Genomic DNA, 20,745 nt, shown 5'->3' on the forward strand with positions numbered 1-20,745 from the left:
GAACGGGACCTTTATAAACAATCACCCGTATATGGAAATACAAAATTATTTATTACAAAAATAGTTTATTACTGTAAATAAACAACTTTTTTAATGCTTACATTATCCAAAATTCCTGTTAGAAAGCCATATTGCATTACGTAAGAAATAAATAAGCATCAAAAATTCACATGCACAAAATTAAAAGCAAGCACACATAAATCAGAAGAATGTACTAACTTCCTTCTGTAAAATTTGAAGCAAATATTTTTGCAATTCTTTTGGTCTCTTCACTCCTCTGTGATGGAGGGACGCTGGGTCTTGATCGAGGCATTCTTCGATATAGATTTACAGGATTTAAAGTCTCCTAAAAGAAAGAATTTTGAATAACCAAATCATGACAGTTTAAAAAAAAATTAAACTAAACAATTTTACAAATAAGAAAGCATACCAAAATTTTGGAGATTGTATTCACATATAAAAGTTAGTCATTATGGACCACATTTGAAAATGTATTCACTCATATCTACTGACTGATGCCTAGAATGACCCCAAAAGGTTTTTGTATAGGCATAGATGGAATGTACTGTATATGAACAACAGATCAGATGAATGGATGGATGAATGAATGGGCGAACAGACAGACTAAAAAAAAAGGAGAAAAAAAAGAAAAAAGAAACATCCTGGGTCACAGGATTATTATCATTAACTAAACCTAAACCTATTAAACAAATTTCCGTAATTTAAATAAAGCTAAAATAAAATAAATAGTTAAAGGGGTCATGCACTTTTACAAGTTGATTGTACTGAAATGTGTGTTGGCAGTGTCTGTACACAGCCATCATATAATGATAAAAATCCATCCAGTGGTTTTGTTTTAATCTCCTTACATGTTTTCCCCTGCCTCAAATCGAGCCGTTCGAGCCTGTGACGTCAGAAGCTCGCACGCCCCTCCCACGATTGTTGATTGACAGAAGGGTTTCAACACAGACCCGCCCTCGCTCGTGAGCCAGCTGTCAATCATAGTCTGCGCGGACCGGCGCGGTCATTGTTGATATGCAGGAGCACTGTCTATGAGCAGAATGGCGTCTAAGCGATTGTGGTGTTCTGTTCTTGGGTGTAATAACGAACACAGCTGTCATTTTAATGTTCCTAAATCCGAACCGCTGAAGACGCAGTGGCTGAGTTTGTTTTCGAAGGGAATATTCCCCACGAGCAACGTCAATGCTCTCATGTTTGCGTGAATCATTTCACACACCAGACTGCTTTATAAACGAGGGTCAGTATAAAGCTGGTTTTGCTAAGAAGCTGCTCATGAAAGGATCGGTACCAGATATTCGTGTTCCTGCAGCTGCTCCAGAAGAACTGAAGTGAGTGTAACATTTTATTAAACTTTATATTAATATTTATATTAATCCTTGTAAATCGCTAGCTGCACGCTTCACAATGAATGCGTCTAAGGTTTACACTCAGGGTACATTACGGCATGTTTTCTATGTATGACGTTCTCAATATAATTCATAATCCCACGTTTATACTGAACAACGTGTTATGGTTATTGTGTTATTGTGTTACAAACGTGTACGCACAGAACAGAGAGGCGGAGTCAGCAAAGCTCATGTTCATTTAAAGTCATATGCACTGAAACGGCGCGCTGAAAACAGAGCTGTTTTTTACCAGGTAAAATAAGTGTTTTCTTACAATACTAATGAGAATTTTTAATTAAAGTATATTACAAACTTTTAATTTAGACCCTAAAGAATTATATTAGCTTGTACAAAAATGGCATTATATGACCCCTTTAAAAAACTAAATGACACCTAGAGATGTTGCATTGATCTGAAATAAGTTGAAGTTGAAGCACTAACTTATAAACCGGAAATAAATAAAAGCTAAAATAACATTGTCCTGGGGCTAATCTTCACACTTATATTCTCTGGCAGATTCATAACAGAAAACAATGATGAAAAAAAAATCAAATCAAATAAAAATCACAACAAAAACAACCAAATGTATGAACTAAAGTATATTAAGTGCATTAATTAAATCTGAAAAAGTGTTGTTTTATCTATAATATATAGTCTTTTACCAAACGGTAGCAGTAGCTTTATTGAAACTTCTAAAAATGGGAGAGTACTCACAGATTGAGTTGTTGCTGATGGAAAGACAGGTGCCATCCTCAAAGCCCTCATGGACGCCTCCAGATGGTGCGCCGACAAGAAGAAATTTGGAATCTCTACAGATTCAGAACTGCAATGAGGGGTTTAGCCCAAAATAACCAAGATATCGTATAATAAAAACAGAAGTTTGAAGGATATTCCCTGTCTATGTCAGCTTTTTTTTTAACACTGCCCATAGACTTCAATTGTAAATTCACTTATAATGGAAGTCAATGGGGCAAGTGTTAAAGCAAGTGTTTAGTTTTTTTACAAACTGAGGCACATGATGAAATTTTTCTGAAGTAATAAACAGCATGCCACATATGCTGTCAAAAGAACTTGCATATCTTTAAAATGCTGTTTTGAGTCATATAAAGCTTGGAAGGATACGGTTTTGTTCTCCTCTCAACACTTTTATTATCCGTTTCTGAACCAGACTCTGTAGAGGGAGGCGAGTTCGGTTTCTCATCCCTTTCTTCAGGCCCACTGTTACTTAGGTCATAATCTTCAACCTCACTAATGCTACAAAGAGCACCGTCTCCATCTGGAGAAGGCTGCTGTTCCCAATGATCGGTGGCAATAGCGCTTTCACTCCTAAATGTATCCAGATCAGTTTCAGATCCTTCACAGATATCGGAGTCAGAAACAATACCTTGAGATTCTGCAATCAGTGACTGCGGGTTAACGTCTGGAACAAGTTCTCTGCTGTTTCTTTCCTCTCCTCGAGTGTGGAGGGTGTCGTCATGAACGTGATGCTGCAGTAACTCCAGACTCTCCAGAGATCCCATATCTGGGTCAGACAGCAGGCTGGTCCAGGGACTGGTTCTGTCTGTGACTGAAGTGACCTCATTGAGTGTTCTGGGCTGTATCAAAGTTTCCTCAAATTCTTCATGCTCATCCTCGTCTTTATCCTCTTCTTTACACTCATCTTCATCAGATGAGTGATCGCTGGAGCTGTGATGGAGCTTTTGAGCTTCAGGAGGAGCTGGTGACTGTCTGATCTCTGCATGAACAGGAAAGCTAATGGGCGAGACTTCATCTTCATCCTCCAACATCATGTCTGAGTCTTTATGAAAGCGTGGCTCTGTCTCACAGCTGTCAGACTCCGATAATATCAGCTGATCAACCCCATAGGTTACATGCTCATCAACCGCATCAGGAGTGGTGGACCTTTTAAGGGTAGTTGGTGCTTCTTCCGTTTGGTGTTCACTTAAGCCTGATTTAAAATAAATACTGAATTAAAAAATGCCCCTAAATAAACAGGATTTCACACAAACAGAGAACAACTCACCTTTAATGATGTTATTGACCTCTCCCACCAGCTGACTGGACTTCAGTAGGAGTTGTGTGGTGTCCGTCTCCGAGTCCCTGTGCTCTTCCTGCCTGGAGGTTCCTCTCAGCTCACTCAGCTTTGGGAATGTTGGAGTGGACAACTTCCGGCTGAAATATCTCTGAATATCATCTAACTCGCTGAGGTTTTTCCTTAAAGCGCAACACACATTTCATTAGTAATCAAAAATGACAGACGAATTGGAATGAATTGGCAGTCCACAAAAAAACCTGAAAAATCTGATCGTGATAGATATTTTATCCATATATTATTGCTTAGTTAATCTGTTAAATAGCATAGTAAAGTAAACCTTTGAATCTGACAGCTGGACTGTAAAATACACTACTGTTCAAAAGGTTTGGGTCCAGAAGATTTCTAAATGTATTACGCTCAACAATGCTGCATTTATTTGATACAGTAAAAACGTATTGTGAAATATTATTACAATTTAAAAGGTACTGTTTTCTGTTAATATATTTTAAAGTGTAATTTATTCCCGCAAAGCTGAATTTTTAGCATCATTACTCCAGTCTTCAGTGTCACATGATCCTTCAGAAATCATTCTAATATGATGATTTAGAAACATTTCTTACTATTATCAATGTTGAAAACAGTTGTGCTGCTATTTTTCAAACTGTTTTCAGGATTATTTGATGAAAAGAAAGTTCAAAAGAACAATGTTTTAAAATAGAAATCATTTGTAACACTGTACATGTCTTTACTATTACTTATGGTTGGTTTCACTGACATTAAATGCCAGTCTTTGAATGTTATTTGGAATACATGAACATGTAAACTGATATTTTTACTTCATATGGACTCTGATGTGACATCTTGACCTTTCAGCCAGGAAGCGGAGGACAGTGTGAGGGCTACCTGAGGGCAGAGAAGAGTGTTGAACTGGATGGGTGGGGATCTCCTGCCAAGAAGGAGCGAGATGCTTTCTCACCCTCATGCAAAGTCTGATGGAACATTCTTATGTTGTCCATGTGCTCGTCGTGGCGATCTGTCACACTGGATCTGACAAAACATCCCCATAGGTATTATTTCAGAGAGTAAATCTGATAAGGCAGATTCGATACCATTTTCCCAAAAGAAATACCTGTCAGAGAGCAGACTTTCAAACTGATCAGGAGGTGTGTTGATCCTCTGTTCTGAGAATCGACTAATGTGGCTGGGGAAGCTGTGGTACGTAGCTGTTGTTTGATAGCAGAGTGGAAGTGCACTAAAGAGAGCCTGCAAAAGACATAATCATCATCATCATCATGTGTGACAACAGTATTAACATTTTCAGCTGGAAAAAAACAGGTTATTTATTTTTAAAAGTCTGGAATAATAAAGCATTTTTTATGTTCTTGACAGAAGTCTTTTATGCTCATCAAGGCTGAATTTATTTGATACAGTAAAAACACTGAAATATTTTTACAATTTCTATTTCTAAATATATTTTAATATGTAATGGATTCCTGTGATGGGAATAAAAAGCTGAATTTTCAGCATCATTACTCCAGTCTTCAGTGTCACATGATCCTTCAGAAATCATTTTAATATGCTGACTTGCTGCTCCGTTATTATCAATTATTATTGATGTTCAATTATTAATAAAGGTTCTTATTTTTATAAATGTTGAAAAAAGTTTGGGCTGCTTAATATATTTGTGGAAACTGCGATACATTTTTCAGGATTCTCTGATGAATAGAACGTTCAAAAGAACAGCATTTATTTGAAATGGAAATCTTTTGTAACATTTTAAATGTCTTACTGTCATTTTTAATCAATTTAATGCATCCTTGCTGACTAAAAGTATTAATTTCTTTCTTTTTTTAAACTCACTTTTGAATGGTAGAGTGTCACAGTTTCCACAAAGGTATTAAGTAGCACAAAACTGTTTTCAACATTGATAATAACAACAACTGTTTCCTGAGCACCAAATCCATTAATGGCTTACACTCGAGTCTGGAGCAACAGTCTCGTGGGCCGTCTGTCTCTGTGCCCGGAGGTCATGTACTGCCCTCAGAGGAGACACAGACACCTTTAGCTGTCCCTGACACTGCCCGCTGAAATCAGTGATGTTATACCAGCCACAAACGGACTGAAATCCTGAAAGAAGTGGTGACAGGTCCACAGACACGAATCCAATCACCCGCTCGACCTCTGCAAAGGAAAATACATTGTAAAACATTTTCTGAAGAAAATATGAGAGGTGCCTGCCTGTGTAAAAGTTGCCGCCACAATGCTAGGGTGTTGTGGATGATTGCTATGTGTCATTACCTCCTTTATGCCAAACTTTAAAAACCAAGGACTGCTGGGGATCCAAAAGTAGCTCCTTTGACAGTCTGAAAACAAGAAACAGCCATGTGTTTACCATGGAGCCTTTTCATATACAGTATATATAATTTTTAGATTTATGATGTTTCACAGTTGGTGAAAAATGTCCATGAGAATTGCATGGGTTTAAATGGGTTTACCGGCATTCTTGCTGATGGTCCCACACAGGGCAGTCACTGTCTTTGATCAATTCTGTGGTCACTGTGCCTGGGGCATCGGTGGTGGCGTAGGAAACACAGCAACTAGGCAACCCTCCACCCCGCTCAGCAAGAGGACAACCTGAGGATGACAACAGGATTTAAATGTCATAAAGTCAAGGTACTTACAAATGAGAATGAAGCAAAAAAAAAAAAAAAATCAAACATCACTGTGGTTATTCTACCCTTCAGACTCAGATGCATGGCTCTGTCCACAGTAATGTTGGCCACGAACGTGTCCTCATTGATGAGTTCTGTGGATGGTGGAGAATCAGAGCTCACGGCTGATTTAATGAGCTGTTTGCTGAGGGACTGAGATTGTCTAGACAGCACTGTCGTGGGGAGGCCTTCTTCCTCCTCCTCCTCCTCCTCCTCCTCCTCTTTTCCTGAACTGTTGAGCTCCTCAATGGCTTGAGGCTCATGTGGTACAGAGTCTGTCGTCACAGTGATATGGACTCTGACAGCAGCACCACTCAGGTTTACAGCAGAGCGCTTGAACAGAGGATACACACCTACCATGAGAGAGAAACAGCCATTAGCCAGAGGAGATGAAATGTTGCAAAAATATGAGCATATCATGCAAGGACATATCATGGAAAATCTTCAGATATAGGCACCTAACATAAACATACAAAATAGGGTATGAAATAAAGGATGAAACTCTTTCAAATTAAGTCAAATTTAGTGTCAGAAAAGGGAAGTGCTTAACCTTCAGAAAAATGGCAAAACCAAATATTTTTGGTGCTGTTTTATTTTACATCACATTTTCAGTTTTATTTTATATGCAGTTTGCCATTTTTTCAACCCTGTAAACAAAATTTGTGACACTCTAAATAAAGTTTAAAACCCAGATTAGTGTGACATTATTATTTTCTAGTAATAAACATTGATGTAATATATAAAAAAGAATAAACATTTATATAATCATAGGTTAAAGTAAAAAATACACCAGGATGGGTAACAGGGTTATCTAAATAAGGCTGTCATTCAGTAGGGGCTGGCTAGTTTGGCCCAAATACTGGTTTGTAGTTACATAAACTTAAGTTTCCTATAAATTAAAGGAACATATTCTGAAGAGCTCAGTGAATTCAAGTGTTATGCCATCTAAAATGCCAACTTTGCAATAAGTCAGTTTGTGAAATATCATTCCTGCTGATATTTCACGGTCAACTGTAAGTGGTATTATTGGAAAGTGAAAGCATTTAGCAACAGCGGCAACTCGGCCACGAAGCGGAAGACCATGTGAAGTCACAGAACGGAGTCACCGAGTGCTGAGGCGCATGACGCGTAAAAGTCGCCAACGCTCTGCTGATTCCATCGTGTAGCCAGACTTTCAGACTGACGGCAGAAGATTCTGGAATTCTATTCCAGCACGACTGTGCACCAATGCACAAAGCAAGGTCCATAAAGACATGGTTGGATGAGTTTAACTCCACCAAACACCTTTGAGATGAACTGGAACGGAGATTGTGAGCCAGGCATTCCCGTCCAACACCAGTTCCTGACCTCACAAATACTCTACCAGATGAATGGGCACAAATTCTCACAGAAACACTCCAAAAAGGAAAGCTTTTATAGCAGCAAAGGGGGTACCAAATCCTTAATGTCTATGCATTTAGAATGCGATGCCATTACAGTCCCTGCTGGTGTAATGGTCAGGTGTCCCAATACTTTTGGCCACATAGTGTTTATTGAAATAGAAAACAATTATTTTAATCATTTTAAATTGTAATAATATTTCACAATATTTCTGTTTTTAGTGTATTTTTTGTAAAATAAAGGCAGACTTGGTGAGCATAAAATACTACTTACCGACCCAAAACTTTTGAACGATAATGTATTTTTTATATTTTATTGTCTTGCAATTTTCAGTTAAATAAAGGGGAATTCATCATGTGGTAACACTGTTGCTGTATAATGATTTTATAATGATTATATAATATGCCAGCATAGTATTATATTATAAAGTATTATAAGATTTCGTTCTAATTAATTAATTAATAGTTTATCAATAATAACTAATTCTAAATAAATCCTCTCTCCAAATGATATGTGCCCTTATTGCTTTAAATTAAACAGAAATATAAATGGTCATGTAAAACTAAATCACAATAGTTTTTGACAAATATTATAGTGAACTAGGGGAAAAATAAATTGTTGCCCCTTTACAGGTAAACAACCAAAAGATCAAATAACTCTACCGCTGATTGTTTGATGGTGCTTCAAGGTCCCAGGAAGAGCAGAGAGATCCACAAAGGCAGAGCCCACCAGACGATCAGCATTATGAGGCCGGACTCTCTTCTCTTTCCCAAAGGCCACCCACAACTGCACCTCCAGCCTCTCCTCCCTCAGGTACCAGCGCAGGGGTTGAGTCCTTCTCAACACCACACTTCTGCTGCCCTGAAATGCCACCGTGGCTAAACCCTCTTCTCCGTCACTCTCTTCTGGAACAGGATGTCTAAGTTCTGAGCAGAAGGTCTGCTGGTCGTACAGTTTGTATCTGTAGTAGCAGTAGGTGGAACGCTGTAAGTCTTCATGTCCTGGCAGCAGCAGGCAATGGATGGGCAGCCACACTCTAGGCATGGAAAGTGATAATGCCAGAGACTTTGTACTTTCTTCTAAAGTATCTTCGTCCTCTATATCGGCCTCATCTTCACTGTCTTGCCCCACGTCCCATCCGAGTCCACGGGCCGAACTGATGACTCGCTCCCTATCTGCATGATGGGAAAAACTGATGGAGATTTCAAGCCCTCCTGCTGAAGTCAGAGTGTGAGGTGACGTTGTGCTCTGAGGCAGAGAGAGACTGTACCAGCCAGATATACCTGTAAAAAATATATTTTTTCCAAATATTATATCATTTATAATATCCAAACAAAACAATAATAACAAAAACATGGCCAAATAAAATGGATAGATGTTTAAATGCTATAAATATAAAATATAAATTTATTTTATATAAATATAAAAATCAACCAAACATTTAAATACTATAGTCAATACTTTCATACCATAAATACATCATTATTAAATAAAAAAAAAATATAAAACGGCAAATAAAAGTGACATTTCTAAATGCTACAAAGCACATAAATAAATAAATAATATTATATAAAAATCTTATTATTATACAATACTTTCATACCCCTTCTTTTCTGAATCAGATCTGCAAGCTTAATTTTCACAGTGCCCAAAACAGCATCCTTCAATCTTGTTGTATCGACCACTACAATGAGATAAAAGAAACTTACAGTACATAGTATTTATAGCACTGAAATGCAGTGATCACACTAGTAATTAAAAAGTAAACGTTAAAATGATAGTAAACAGTAAGTGTAAAGACAAAAAAAAGGTTTAAAAAAACAACTTTGATTAACATAAAAAATGTTTTAATAAACAATGAATATGAAAAAGAATAGTAAACAAAAAATATATTTTGCAAAAAAATAATATCTGAACCACTAATGTAATATACAGTGATATGTTGAACTGGCATACAAAACCTGCCTGCTAGTTAAAAACATTTTTTTTTAAATATACTTACAACAGAACTACACCCACACACATAGTTTGCAAGATGGGATTATATAATGAATATAATGAATGGCTGCTTGTCATGTTTTTGTGGAGTCATTTGTAACCTAAAGGTATCAAAACATCCTTGACAGAAGTGTGTCATGACAAAATGACATCTCCACATATCTGTCTACCTTTCCAAGTTGTGGGTAACTCACTTTTGCGCGTGTCTCTGTTGTAAATGGTGAAGACGGCCACTGCCTCCTGCAGGAGTTCAGCGAGACTGACACTCTCCCCTCTGTCTCTCTGCACCAGCAGGTTACAGCAGAACTCTGCGTGATGTTCAAACTCTGGGCAGAAACTTCTGGCCGCCACACGTGTGCTTCGAACCTCACTGTCCGGCAGGAAGGACAACTGCATGGTGATGAAGGAGTTGAGCCCCACTTCAGAGTAATACTGCACCGATCTGTCTGTATCTGCAAGAACTCTGAGAAACAATAGAAAAATGCTATATATAAAATGCTATTTATAATGAGAACATTTTAAGCTATGAAACTTGCAGGATGTTTTAATGGTACAAAGACCGTTATATGTCAAAAGATCAAGGCAAATTTGAGTTCTCATGTCATCACCCCTTTAAATCAATTTAATCAAGCTAGATTGATGTGTGGAAAGCATTTGGGGTAATTGTTAAGAAACCTTAAGGGTCAGATTTGAGGTAGATTGACTCACTTGGCTGCAGCTTGCAGCCCGGCTGCTCTGTGCACCTGCACAACCAGGACCACTCTGCGGGACGGCACGACCCCACTCTTCACTCCGACACTCCTCATTGGTCGAGACTTGTACTGAAGGCTCACTTCAAGCAGCCCTACAGGCAAGTAAAAATAGATTTTTTAAAATATTTTTTTTACATTTGCTTCAAATTCATATTGTACACTATATGCTATCTGTATGCAGTTTTAAATGAATTAGGCACACAACTACCAGGGGACTGAGGCTGCGTGTCAACAGGTCGGTCAGTTCTTGGGACCAGAGGGAGGGAGAAAAGTTGTGCATCGGTTTGACCCTGTTTCTGCATGGTTACCATAGCACACAGTTTGGACATGGGAAGCAGTCCTCTGGCTACTAGCTGATCCCTAACATTTGGATAATAATACCTAAAAGAAAAATTAATAGCCCAGTAAATAAGTCATATTTTTCAAACAAACAACCACATAATTGCCAAATAAAGGAGACATGCTTTTAAAGGCTACAAATGTAAACAACAACAACAACAACAACAAAAACGAATCAATAAAATTAAATAATAAACATTTTCAAATAAGGGACAATGCTAAAATGTAAATAAAGAAAAAGGAAAAAAAGACATCATTAAAATACTGCCAAAAAAAGATATAAGTTTTTAGATATTAAATGATAAAATGTAAAAGCAAATAAATAAATGAATACATTTAAATATTGCCAAATAAGAGGCATGCTTTAAAATGCTAAAATGGCAAACATAAATGAATACAATTTAATACAAATATTGCCATAAACAAAAGAGTTGTTTTTAACATGTTTTTAAATGCTAAAATGTAAATAAAAGTGTCCAAGAATAAATAAATTAAAACTGAAATATAATTTCTACATTTACTGTACCTGCACCAAACCTCAAACTGCACTCCTCCTCCATTCCTCAGTCCCCGATTGGCCAGTGAGCTTAGCAGTATTCTTTGCACTGGGAAGTCAGGAGGAGCCAGTAGGACATGAGTCTCATTATGTCCAAACACAGGGTCAGGTACACAGAGAGTGGTCTCAGTGCGGTATGCCTTGATGTCTACATCTGTGGAAAAGAAAGTTGGTTGAGCTAAACAGAAAGACATGATTAAAAGCTCTTTGATACAGTCAGCAAGAAAACGGCTTACTGCTCTCAACAACATGTGGGTCCATGTCCTCTCTCGACTCATTTTGTGCAGGGAAGGAGTACTGGATGTAACAGTCAGCCTCTCCCCACACTGTGGACTGCAGAGGCGTCAGACCCTTCACTCTCTCTACTCGGATCATGAAGACATGCTCACGCAGAACATCTGCAGTGGTGCTGGCCTAAAAGAACATTGATTTAGAAACAATTTCGGCTTTATTTTTAAGCATCAGTGCTGCTTTCAGGAGTTATAAAGTGAACTAGCCTTGGTTTCTACATGTGGCCGGTGGTCTAACATGTGTGCAGGTCGAGGCAGTGGTGACACGCAGGCCAGCTCGTCATCCCTCATTCGCTGCAGTGCCGTGATCTGCTGTGCTAGACCCATTGCTAGACACACCCTTAGGTTTCCACGAGTGTTGCCGGTGAATACGTCAACCACGGGCATATAACTGTCCACTCCAACCACTGGATACTGAGACTGCAAGAGCAGCTCAGAGATCTTAGGGTCTCTGAAGACAAAGTAAAAAGAAAAAGTATGTTCCAGTGTAATTTTAATATTATTAATCAAATTTTTAATTAGATTTTATTTTTTATATTTTCATTTTAATTCTAATTTTAATAATGATCATTTTAATAATTATATATTTATTTCACATATTTATTGCAATACGAAATGTTAAGAATATACAATAATAATTAAAACAATATTATAATTAATATACTGCACATAAATATAGTAACAAATGTCATATAGATAATGTTATAAATATAATATATATATATATATATATACATACATATACACAGTATAACATATATATATATATATATACATACATATACACAGTATAACATATATATATATATATATATACATACATATACACAGTATAACATATATATATATATATATATATATATATATGTTATACTGTGTATATGTATGTATATATATATATATATATATATATATGTTATACTGTGTATATGTATGTATATATATATATATATATGTTATACTGTGTATATGTATGTATATATATATATATATATATATATATATATATATATATATATATATATATTTAGACCTACCTGAAGGACATGTAGAACTGGTGGAGAGGTAGTTTTACTAAACCAAGGAGTTTATCATGATCTGAGCTGCTGGCCCTCAACCAAACTTCAATGACCATCATGTTGTTCTTCATTCTCTCCAACAGTCTGCTGGTCAGTGCAATTGGAGTCACCTATATCATGTAAAAAATTAGGTTAAAAACAAATAACATACACCAGATTTTCACATTTTTAAAATAATTATGGGATTCCTGATGAATATGGCTAAAGCCTGTGAACTTTCCTCAATTCTCAATTGTGCACGAACCTGAATAAAGCTGAACGTTGGATGTTTATGACCCCAGCTCACAGACGATCGAGCGGTTTCATCGGATTCGAGGAGCTTACAGTTTACGTAGATATTGGGCTGCATGGGTGCACAGTTAAAATCTTTCCCATCAGGCACCATGAGCAACATATGAAGCAAAATCTCAGTGTCTTTCACTTCCTGACGCAGAGGCTCATGAAGAGAGCTCTGGTATCTGACATGTGGTGATGTGGAGCGAGATCTGGTTGGAGGTATCAGAATACTCTGGACTTGATGAACACCTGCACGAGGAGATGGGTCTCTCCTGTCGTCGCTCACACATAAGCCCTTCTGCCCACCATGCTCCTCAGTCAGATGAGAAGAGAGAGGTCTTTGTGGACTCAGCATGCGCTTTGCAGGTCTCTTTTTGGTGGAGAAATCATTCTTGTCTGCCGCTAATTTGAATGAAACCTTTACGAACAAAGAACATGGTGAAGTACAGAATGAATATGTGGGGAACGAATTGCTGGGTTTAATATAATCTTCTAGATTTGGTTCTTATGAGTGATGCATTACCTTCAGAGGACCAATTGCCTGTTTATCGGAGTTTCCTTCCGGCCTTTGAACAGGCAGGGCAGCAGAAATGCTCAGCGATTCACTCTGCATCATAGATCTCAGAGGAAACATTGCTGACCCAATGAGAATGGGCTAAACAACAAACAGGACAAATAAGAGCCGTTGCTTTTTTAAGGTTTGTTTGAGGTGTGTAGTATATTTAGTGGTTGTCACACACTGCACTTACTGTCTTTTGAAGGCTATTTCTGGAGTAGATCTTGAATGTGACTTTCATCTCCCACCACTGTTTAATAGACGACCTACTGAACCTCACTGGAAACAAACTTTGGTGCTGAAACGTCACCACTAAAGAAAAAAAGAAAAAAAAGAATCACTAGATCGTTACACTACTTCTTGGTTAAACTCTCTTTTGTTAAAGTTACCTAAAGCCGGGTGCACACTGTGAGATTTATAATAGTCCTTCACGATTGTTGCTTGTCAGACTGTAGTACGAACATGATCATCGCTGTAATCCATGTCACACTGTACGATCTCAGTTGTCATTAATGTCAGACAGTCAAGACGCGTTAAAAACAGACGCACTCAAGAAAACTTGTGCGGAGTTTTATACCATTAATCAATGACACGTTCGGTGACAGTGGGCTGCATTACGTGCGGGATTGAAATGGTGGCTACAAAGAAATCTCTAATGTTACTTTTGGTCAAGGCTTGTCTTAAAAAAAACGAGACAATTTCAATTTGACGGTCATCGTAAGAGAAGTCACCCTGCAGGACTGTGAGTCAAATCTGACATTGCCAGAATTTCAAGGTCAAATTTGATCGCAACGGTCATTAATCGGCTGTCCATGAACATATCAAACTAACAATCAAAGACTTCAGATTTTAGCCTAGGATCAGAGGATTCCTTTAGGATTTGCAAAATTAGTCTCAGACGGCCAAATCGCGGCCAAAATCGCACAGCGTGCACCCGGCTTAAAACAAATGCACTCACCGCCCTCTATTACTTTACTAGAGACAACTTTTGTAATCTCTGAAGGTACTTGTTGAACATCCTCATATCCAGCAGAGACCAGTGGAAAGAGGTATTCTACAATATAAAAGCTAGATGGACAGGACAATTACAAGTTAGGTTAGTTTTAAAACACTAAAACAAATTTCTAGCCACTGCCATCTATATTATCTGATATGAAATATTCTAAATGTCGTACCATTTCTTTGTGGTGAGGGGACGAGGTGGTCTTCCTTTTCTAGAAAGACTTCTTGAAGTACTGTCAGTGGGAACTTTTAACTCACTGATAGTAAGCCTGGCAAAATGAATATCTCCAAGCAAAGATATTTTATCAATGCTAAGTCCAGAGAGATCATCTCCTGCTTTTGAATGCTGCACATCATCACAATCAAGCCTTCAAAAAACATAGGAACAGATATGCAGATATGAACAAATTATTTTCAAATGTATTGTATTTTATTATGTACCTTAACACAGATGTGAAAACATTTACATATGTGTTTATTATTATGCTTTATTACGCTTTTCTTTTATCTTCAGGATATTGAGTTTTGAGCCTTGTTTTGAGCAAGTGCAACTGACCGGGTATTTTTAGCTGAGCTTTTGTGTTCTGGCTTCCCTGTTGGGCCCTTCTGCGGATGTTCCTCTTCCAAACATTCATTTGACATCTGAAATAAGAAAAAATATAGAATTACAAAGTTTTATGTTTAAAGTGCCCCTTATCATGCTATGTTAAAGGCTCATAATTTTGTTTTGGTGGTCTCCTACAAAAGGTTTAGATGCATCCAAACACCTTAATTTTCCAGCATCACCTCTTTACTCAGTGTCAGAAACAGATTGATAAAGAATTCAGTCTCTCTGAACCTTCCTCAAAGTGCCTACACTTCTCTGATTGGTCAGATGGCCCAGTTTGATGTGATTGGTCTATTGCTACCATATCTGGATTTCAGCTCTTCCTGAGCACTTGTATACACACTACACAATGATACGAACAGTAAAGATGGAGTCGGTTTTACCGTATCAATTCGAGCCTGAGTCCTTATCCTTTAGAAGTGCTTGCAAAGGGGATTTGCTTTCACAGCGCAAAAAACAGTGTCTTCTCGACATGTTGACAACACAAACCAAACTCTTCCAAGCCTCAGATAGAACTACGGTGTTTGACGGCGGGTCAAAGTAGACGTTGTTCGTAGACAGCCAATGAAGACAGTATGTGAGCATACTGCACATTTGTTACAAGCCTACATATGTTTGTGCAGGAAGTAAGACTGGAATTACTGACGACTCGTTTCAGGCAGTCCAGAATCGCTTCTTTCTTTTGGGAGACATTGACTCCATTTATCATGCCCTTTGATCTTTGAAACTTTGCAGAACTTTTACTGTACATTCACAAACAGCTATTAAACACTACATGAAAGGTAATATATTGAGAAAAAAAAAAAATAGGGGCACTTTAAGGAAACTACATATAATAGTGTGCTGTTCTGCATTGCATGACTTACAGGAGCTTTGTAGAAGAGGTTTTCCAGAAGACTCTGATCATATTGAGGGTCGTTGAGTTCACTGTCCATGAGCACACAGCTGTGATCAGAAAGAGAATCTGGGAGAGAACCCTCGCCGTCCCAGAACTGCAGCACAGATCCATTAACACTGAGGAACAGAGCCATTACAAATACTGAAACGTATATTTTCCAAACACAGACAAAAACATTAAACTCACTCTAAACGATTTCCTTCAAGTATTTGTGAGCAAAGTTACATTATCTTCACTTAATCTAAAGGTAAGAGTAGCTACCTTCCCAGTAGCAAGTCCACTGCCATGTCCTCTGTGTTGACTCTATTCTGACTTGGTTCTTCGAGGTCCTGAGCAGGATGGTGGAATTCCGATTGAAGGATGTTCTCCAGAAACTGTCCTGATGAGGGTCTATCTGGCCTTATGGAGGAAGATGATGTTTAACACTATTTATCATTAACATTCTGCTATTTTGCTGTCTGTTATGACCCCTGATTGGTATGTAAATGAAATAAAAGTGATCATACAAAACGTCATTGCTGTCTTTAAAGAGGGCCGAGGGAACGTCCTTCATAGGAACATCTGACTCCACGTCAGACTTTAAGGCTGAAACCACCATGGCATTTCTGAGTTTGCTACCTCGCTCCAGAAGCACTGGAAAATACAACAAAATAAATCAAATGTATGTATCTGAGCACAATTAAAAAAGTAGGTTAAAATATTTTAAATTAATTTAAAAGAAAAACTCAGCAGAATTTGGCAATATAAATTTAGTGATTGGCAGATGATCTTTTAATTTGACCAATGTTAAAATTACTTATTCTAAATTTTATACTTATTCTATACTAAAACAAAGTATTTCATACAAACTTTTGCTGTGTTCAACAATAATGTCAATATGATGTTTTAAATTCAGTGAATCAAGTTAATGTGTTTTACCTGACAAAAGGTCGACAGGTGTATGGCTATTAGCCTGGAGATTTTGAGAGGAAGCAGGTTTAGGTTTTCCAGTGGAAGACACTGGCAAGATATTACCACTTTCTTGAAAATACAAGTAATCCTTCCCTCTAAAACAAGAATATTGGAGGAAAAAAATATTATTGTTAATTAAAACCAAATCTGTTAAAAAATCATTAATTGAAATAAAACAAATAAAATTAAAATATTAGATGAAAAAATTAAACTTAAGAAACTTAAAGGTGCTATATGTATCTTTTAGCGGCCTCTATCGGTGATGTTTCAGATTGCAACCAATTTTTACAAGAGCGCTCGTGCTCTTGCGCGTGCTCGATCACAAGAGCGAGCACTCATGGTACCGGTGTTGTACCGAATTTCGAATTCGAATTTCGTAATAATTTGGCAGGGGGTCGAAATTCGGCACAACACACAATATGCTGGAAACTCATGTAAACTCCCACTGCAACATTACAATAATAGGCTACTTTTATCAGCTTGACGTTGAACTAATGCTCCATGCTCGTACCATGATAACGTTACATTGACTGCATTTAGCCGACTTGTGGTGTTATCTAGCATAAGACATTTAACTAACTATTCGTGTATCTTTCACAATCAGCAATGTCAACATAGGTGAATGTATGATATGATAATGAAAACGGTTAGTGAACTAGACTGAACAATTTCAGTGTAACAGTAAGATCATAGGAAGTAACATTACTGTACTGAATGTGTCTGGAAATGTGTATTATAAACAATATGATAGTAGTGGGATGTGTGACTTTAGACAGTCGATCTAGTACATAAAATAAATGTTACATCCTAAAGCACCTACTTTTTGTTATCCTGGAAAAGTCTTTTGTATTCATTTCATGTCTCATATATGTTGTAGTTTACCTTGCTATTTCATTACAGTTTACCATTATTTATTTCAGCATATCTGAAAACTTGTAATTTATCACAATAAAAATAGCGGAGGTCTCTCCATAATTCAAACGCTCTGCCGATGTTGATCCGTGTTTTCGTCCTAAGTCGATCCGATTCATGTTTGGCCTGACGAGCTTCAGCAGATACATTTTTGTTTTGTTTTTTTATGTTTATGTGGAGTCTGTGTTGGAGTCTGTGTTGGAGTCTGTGTTGGAGTCTGTGTTGTGCTGGAGGCAGGTCGTTTTTGGTGTTATCAGACTCCATGTCTTTAGCTGCAGTGCCGTCGCATAGACTGTATATAAAAAAAGAGAGAGGCTCGGGAGCGAGCATGCACGTCACATCCGATGGATTTCGCAGAAAATCCGACCCGGAGACTTCACATAGAAATAGGAATACTGGCCTTCAGAGGTAATGGCAAAACCCGACAAGTGGATCATTGTAATGTGTGATTACAACCCCTTCACACACACGCAATAAAAAAAGGATTCATTTTAGAAGAAAAGTTACATATAGCACCTTTAAGTTTCTTGGCCACTAACTGAAATTAAATAAGTTGAAGTTGAAGTACTAAATAAAAAATTAAAGCTAAATAATTGTTTTTTTTAAAATTTATTAAAAAACTAAAGAAACTAAACTGAAAATTAAATCTGAAAATATACACATAAAATCTAATTAAAATATTAATACATCTTTTTATTATATAGTATAATAATAATATAAATATTTCTAAAATAACACTGGGGATAATCCATTTCATACATCTTATATTTTTTTTAATAAGATCATTTAAATATTTTAGCCATATTTTTAGTATTTTCATTGAACTTGTCTGTTCATAAACCACAGTCAAGTCTGAAACTGATTACAAGATCAGTCATAAGGATGAATGTTGTTGCAGTAGAAGAACAGCATGTCAACTGAGAGATCTAGTTTGCCCCACACTGTTCATTAAACAATCAAATCATCCAAAACATAAAAACAAACCTGGGCATGTGACCGGAGCTGCTGCCAGCTGTCTCCTTCACCCTCGGGAGAGCCTGATCCAGAGATGGCAATACAGACATGTTCTGGTCACTTTTTACTCCAGGAGCCTGTGCGTCGAGGCTCATATCAGTCGTGGGTACTGAACTACTGCTGTCATATCCTTCTGTTAACGGTTCCAGGGCAAGCATAACCTACAGTACACGTGAAACAATAACACATAATTAAACTGAGAACCTAAAGAGTGAGAAAAAAAACTTCTGCAAAAAACAGTGAATTTGATCAGATGAAAAAATGCAAACTCAGCTGAGCTCAATCTTACAGCTGAGCATCTCACCAACCTGAAGCTCGCCAAGTTTTTCTGAAGTCGGCGAAACAAGTGTGAAATATCCATTTATGGAGTGAGACAAAGAGAGCCGGGCAATGCCAGGGATTTGAGCTCGAGCTATAGGCAAATGATCAACCTTTGTAAGCACATCCAGCACCAATGAGCCCATATCTGTGAACAAACAAATATTATATTAGGTTATGCATCATAAGTTTAAAGGGATACTTCACCCAAAAATGAAAATTCTCTCATCATTTACTCACCCTTATGCCATCCCCGAAGTTTATGACTTTCTTCTTAAGTTTACTTAAAAAAACTTTTTTTTTAAACCACTTCTGAACTTAAGAAAAATAATCCATCTCTATGAGTTCATATAATGCAAGTGAATGGGTTATGCTTCAGGAGACGATGATTTATCCACTGGGGTCGTATGAATTACTGTCATAATCGCTGTGTTTTTCAAGCATCAAATTTCACTTGCATTATATGGACCCATTATATTGCATTATACGAACCATTTATTATTTTCCTAAAAATCCTCTATTTGATTATCTGAAGAAAGAAAGTGATATGTCTGGGATGGCATGAGGGTGGGTAAATGATGAGAGAATCTACATTTTTGGGTGAACCAACATTCCTTAATGTGTTTCTCTAAAATGGGACCGCCAACAATCAACCATTAAAATACACTATATAGACCTGTAACAGCAAGCAACCAAGTCTAACCTGTCAAATAAGACGTCAGCTGTTTTGGTCCACATCGAACTGGAAAGCGGGCTGTCGATTTGACCCCTTTCTGTTCAACGTGTCCATCTCTAGGCCTGAAGAAGGTGCCATTGGAAGACTCTCCCCACCATCTGAGCCTGATCAGAGTCACAGGAGGAGCTCTGATGATGGTCCACAGCACTTTACTCACTGTCACTCTCAGAAAACATCTCAGCTGGCCTTCTACCAGAGGAGGAATACTGGTGGATGGAGACACATCACTGAGCACTGCAGAGTGTGGAGAATAAGACAGACATGAAGGTCATACAAGAAGAAAAGTCATTTTTAAACCTACAAATAGTTTTTTCAATAAACATTCCTCGACGCAACAAACAACAAATAAGCATCAGTCTGGCTCAAAACGGACTGTCCCGCCAATGATGTCCTACAAATGCTGTCTAAGTAACGTTAGGCAGCTCACTAAGTGTTGAGACACAGCTTTTGTCCTCACTAATGTTACGAGATTTCAAATCTCTTTTAATAGACTGTTGGATTAGCGACAAATAACCACCTCCACACTAAGTTAATGTAACTTACCTCTTTTTCTGTTGCTTACACCCTTTGAGGGTTTCACCTTTTTGTTCTTCATTCCTCACATCGAGAGTGTACTAAATGACATTATCAATGAAATTTAAAACGATCATACTTTGTTGACAGTTGCATTAACAAACATAATACCGCTGAGCAACGGCACGACCAATCAGAGCGCAGAACAACTTCTTCTCTTTGCTTTGACGATCAGTCAGAGGATATTCTAGCGCCGCCAAAGGAATTAAGTGGAATTACGTGAAATTACAAGGGAACAAAAAAGGAGAAAAGTGATACCGCGGACGTTAAAATGTAATCCCAACATTACTTATTGCGCTCATACTTATATGTACACTTACATTAACTAGTAGCCTATAATAAATAATACACGACAT

At 37.5% G+C, this 20,745-nt stretch overlaps 1 protein-coding gene across 1 annotated transcript; it reads right to left on the reverse strand.

Moving 5' to 3' along the window:
• Window positions 1–30: 30 nt before the first annotated feature.
• c2cd3 (C2 domain containing 3 centriole elongation regulator) lies at window positions 31–20,526 on the reverse strand. Its single transcript, XM_056243127.1, has 33 exons — window positions 20,360–20,526; window positions 19,784–20,050; window positions 19,071–19,228; window positions 18,733–18,923; window positions 16,804–16,931; window positions 16,392–16,518; window positions 16,147–16,284; window positions 15,854–16,001; window positions 14,937–15,022; window positions 14,554–14,748; window positions 14,337–14,446; window positions 13,572–13,690; window positions 13,346–13,477; window positions 12,791–13,240; window positions 12,505–12,656; window positions 11,675–11,918; window positions 11,414–11,591; window positions 11,148–11,331; window positions 10,491–10,663; window positions 10,239–10,374; window positions 9,725–9,993; window positions 9,136–9,216; window positions 8,195–8,815; window positions 6,179–6,505; window positions 5,937–6,075; window positions 5,740–5,804; window positions 5,417–5,622; window positions 4,571–4,704; window positions 4,345–4,488; window positions 3,430–3,620; window positions 2,529–3,354; window positions 2,121–2,229; window positions 31–346 (listed from the first exon to the last, which is right to left on the reverse strand). Exons 1-33 carry the CDS (start codon window positions 20,409–20,411, stop codon window positions 215–217), a joined length of 6,612 nt encoding a protein of 2,203 aa, XP_056099102.1. The 5' UTR covers window positions 20,412–20,526; the 3' UTR covers window positions 31–214.
• Between the last annotated feature and the right edge of the window lie 219 nt (window positions 20,527–20,745).

Source organism: Rhinichthys klamathensis, unplaced genomic scaffold (genome assembly GCF_029890125.1).
Source record: "Rhinichthys klamathensis goyatoka isolate OS25496 unplaced genomic scaffold, OSU_Roscu_1.1 h1tg000781l_1, whole genome shotgun sequence".
NCBI classification, from domain to species: domain Eukaryota; kingdom Metazoa; phylum Chordata; class Actinopteri; order Cypriniformes; family Leuciscidae; genus Rhinichthys; species Rhinichthys klamathensis.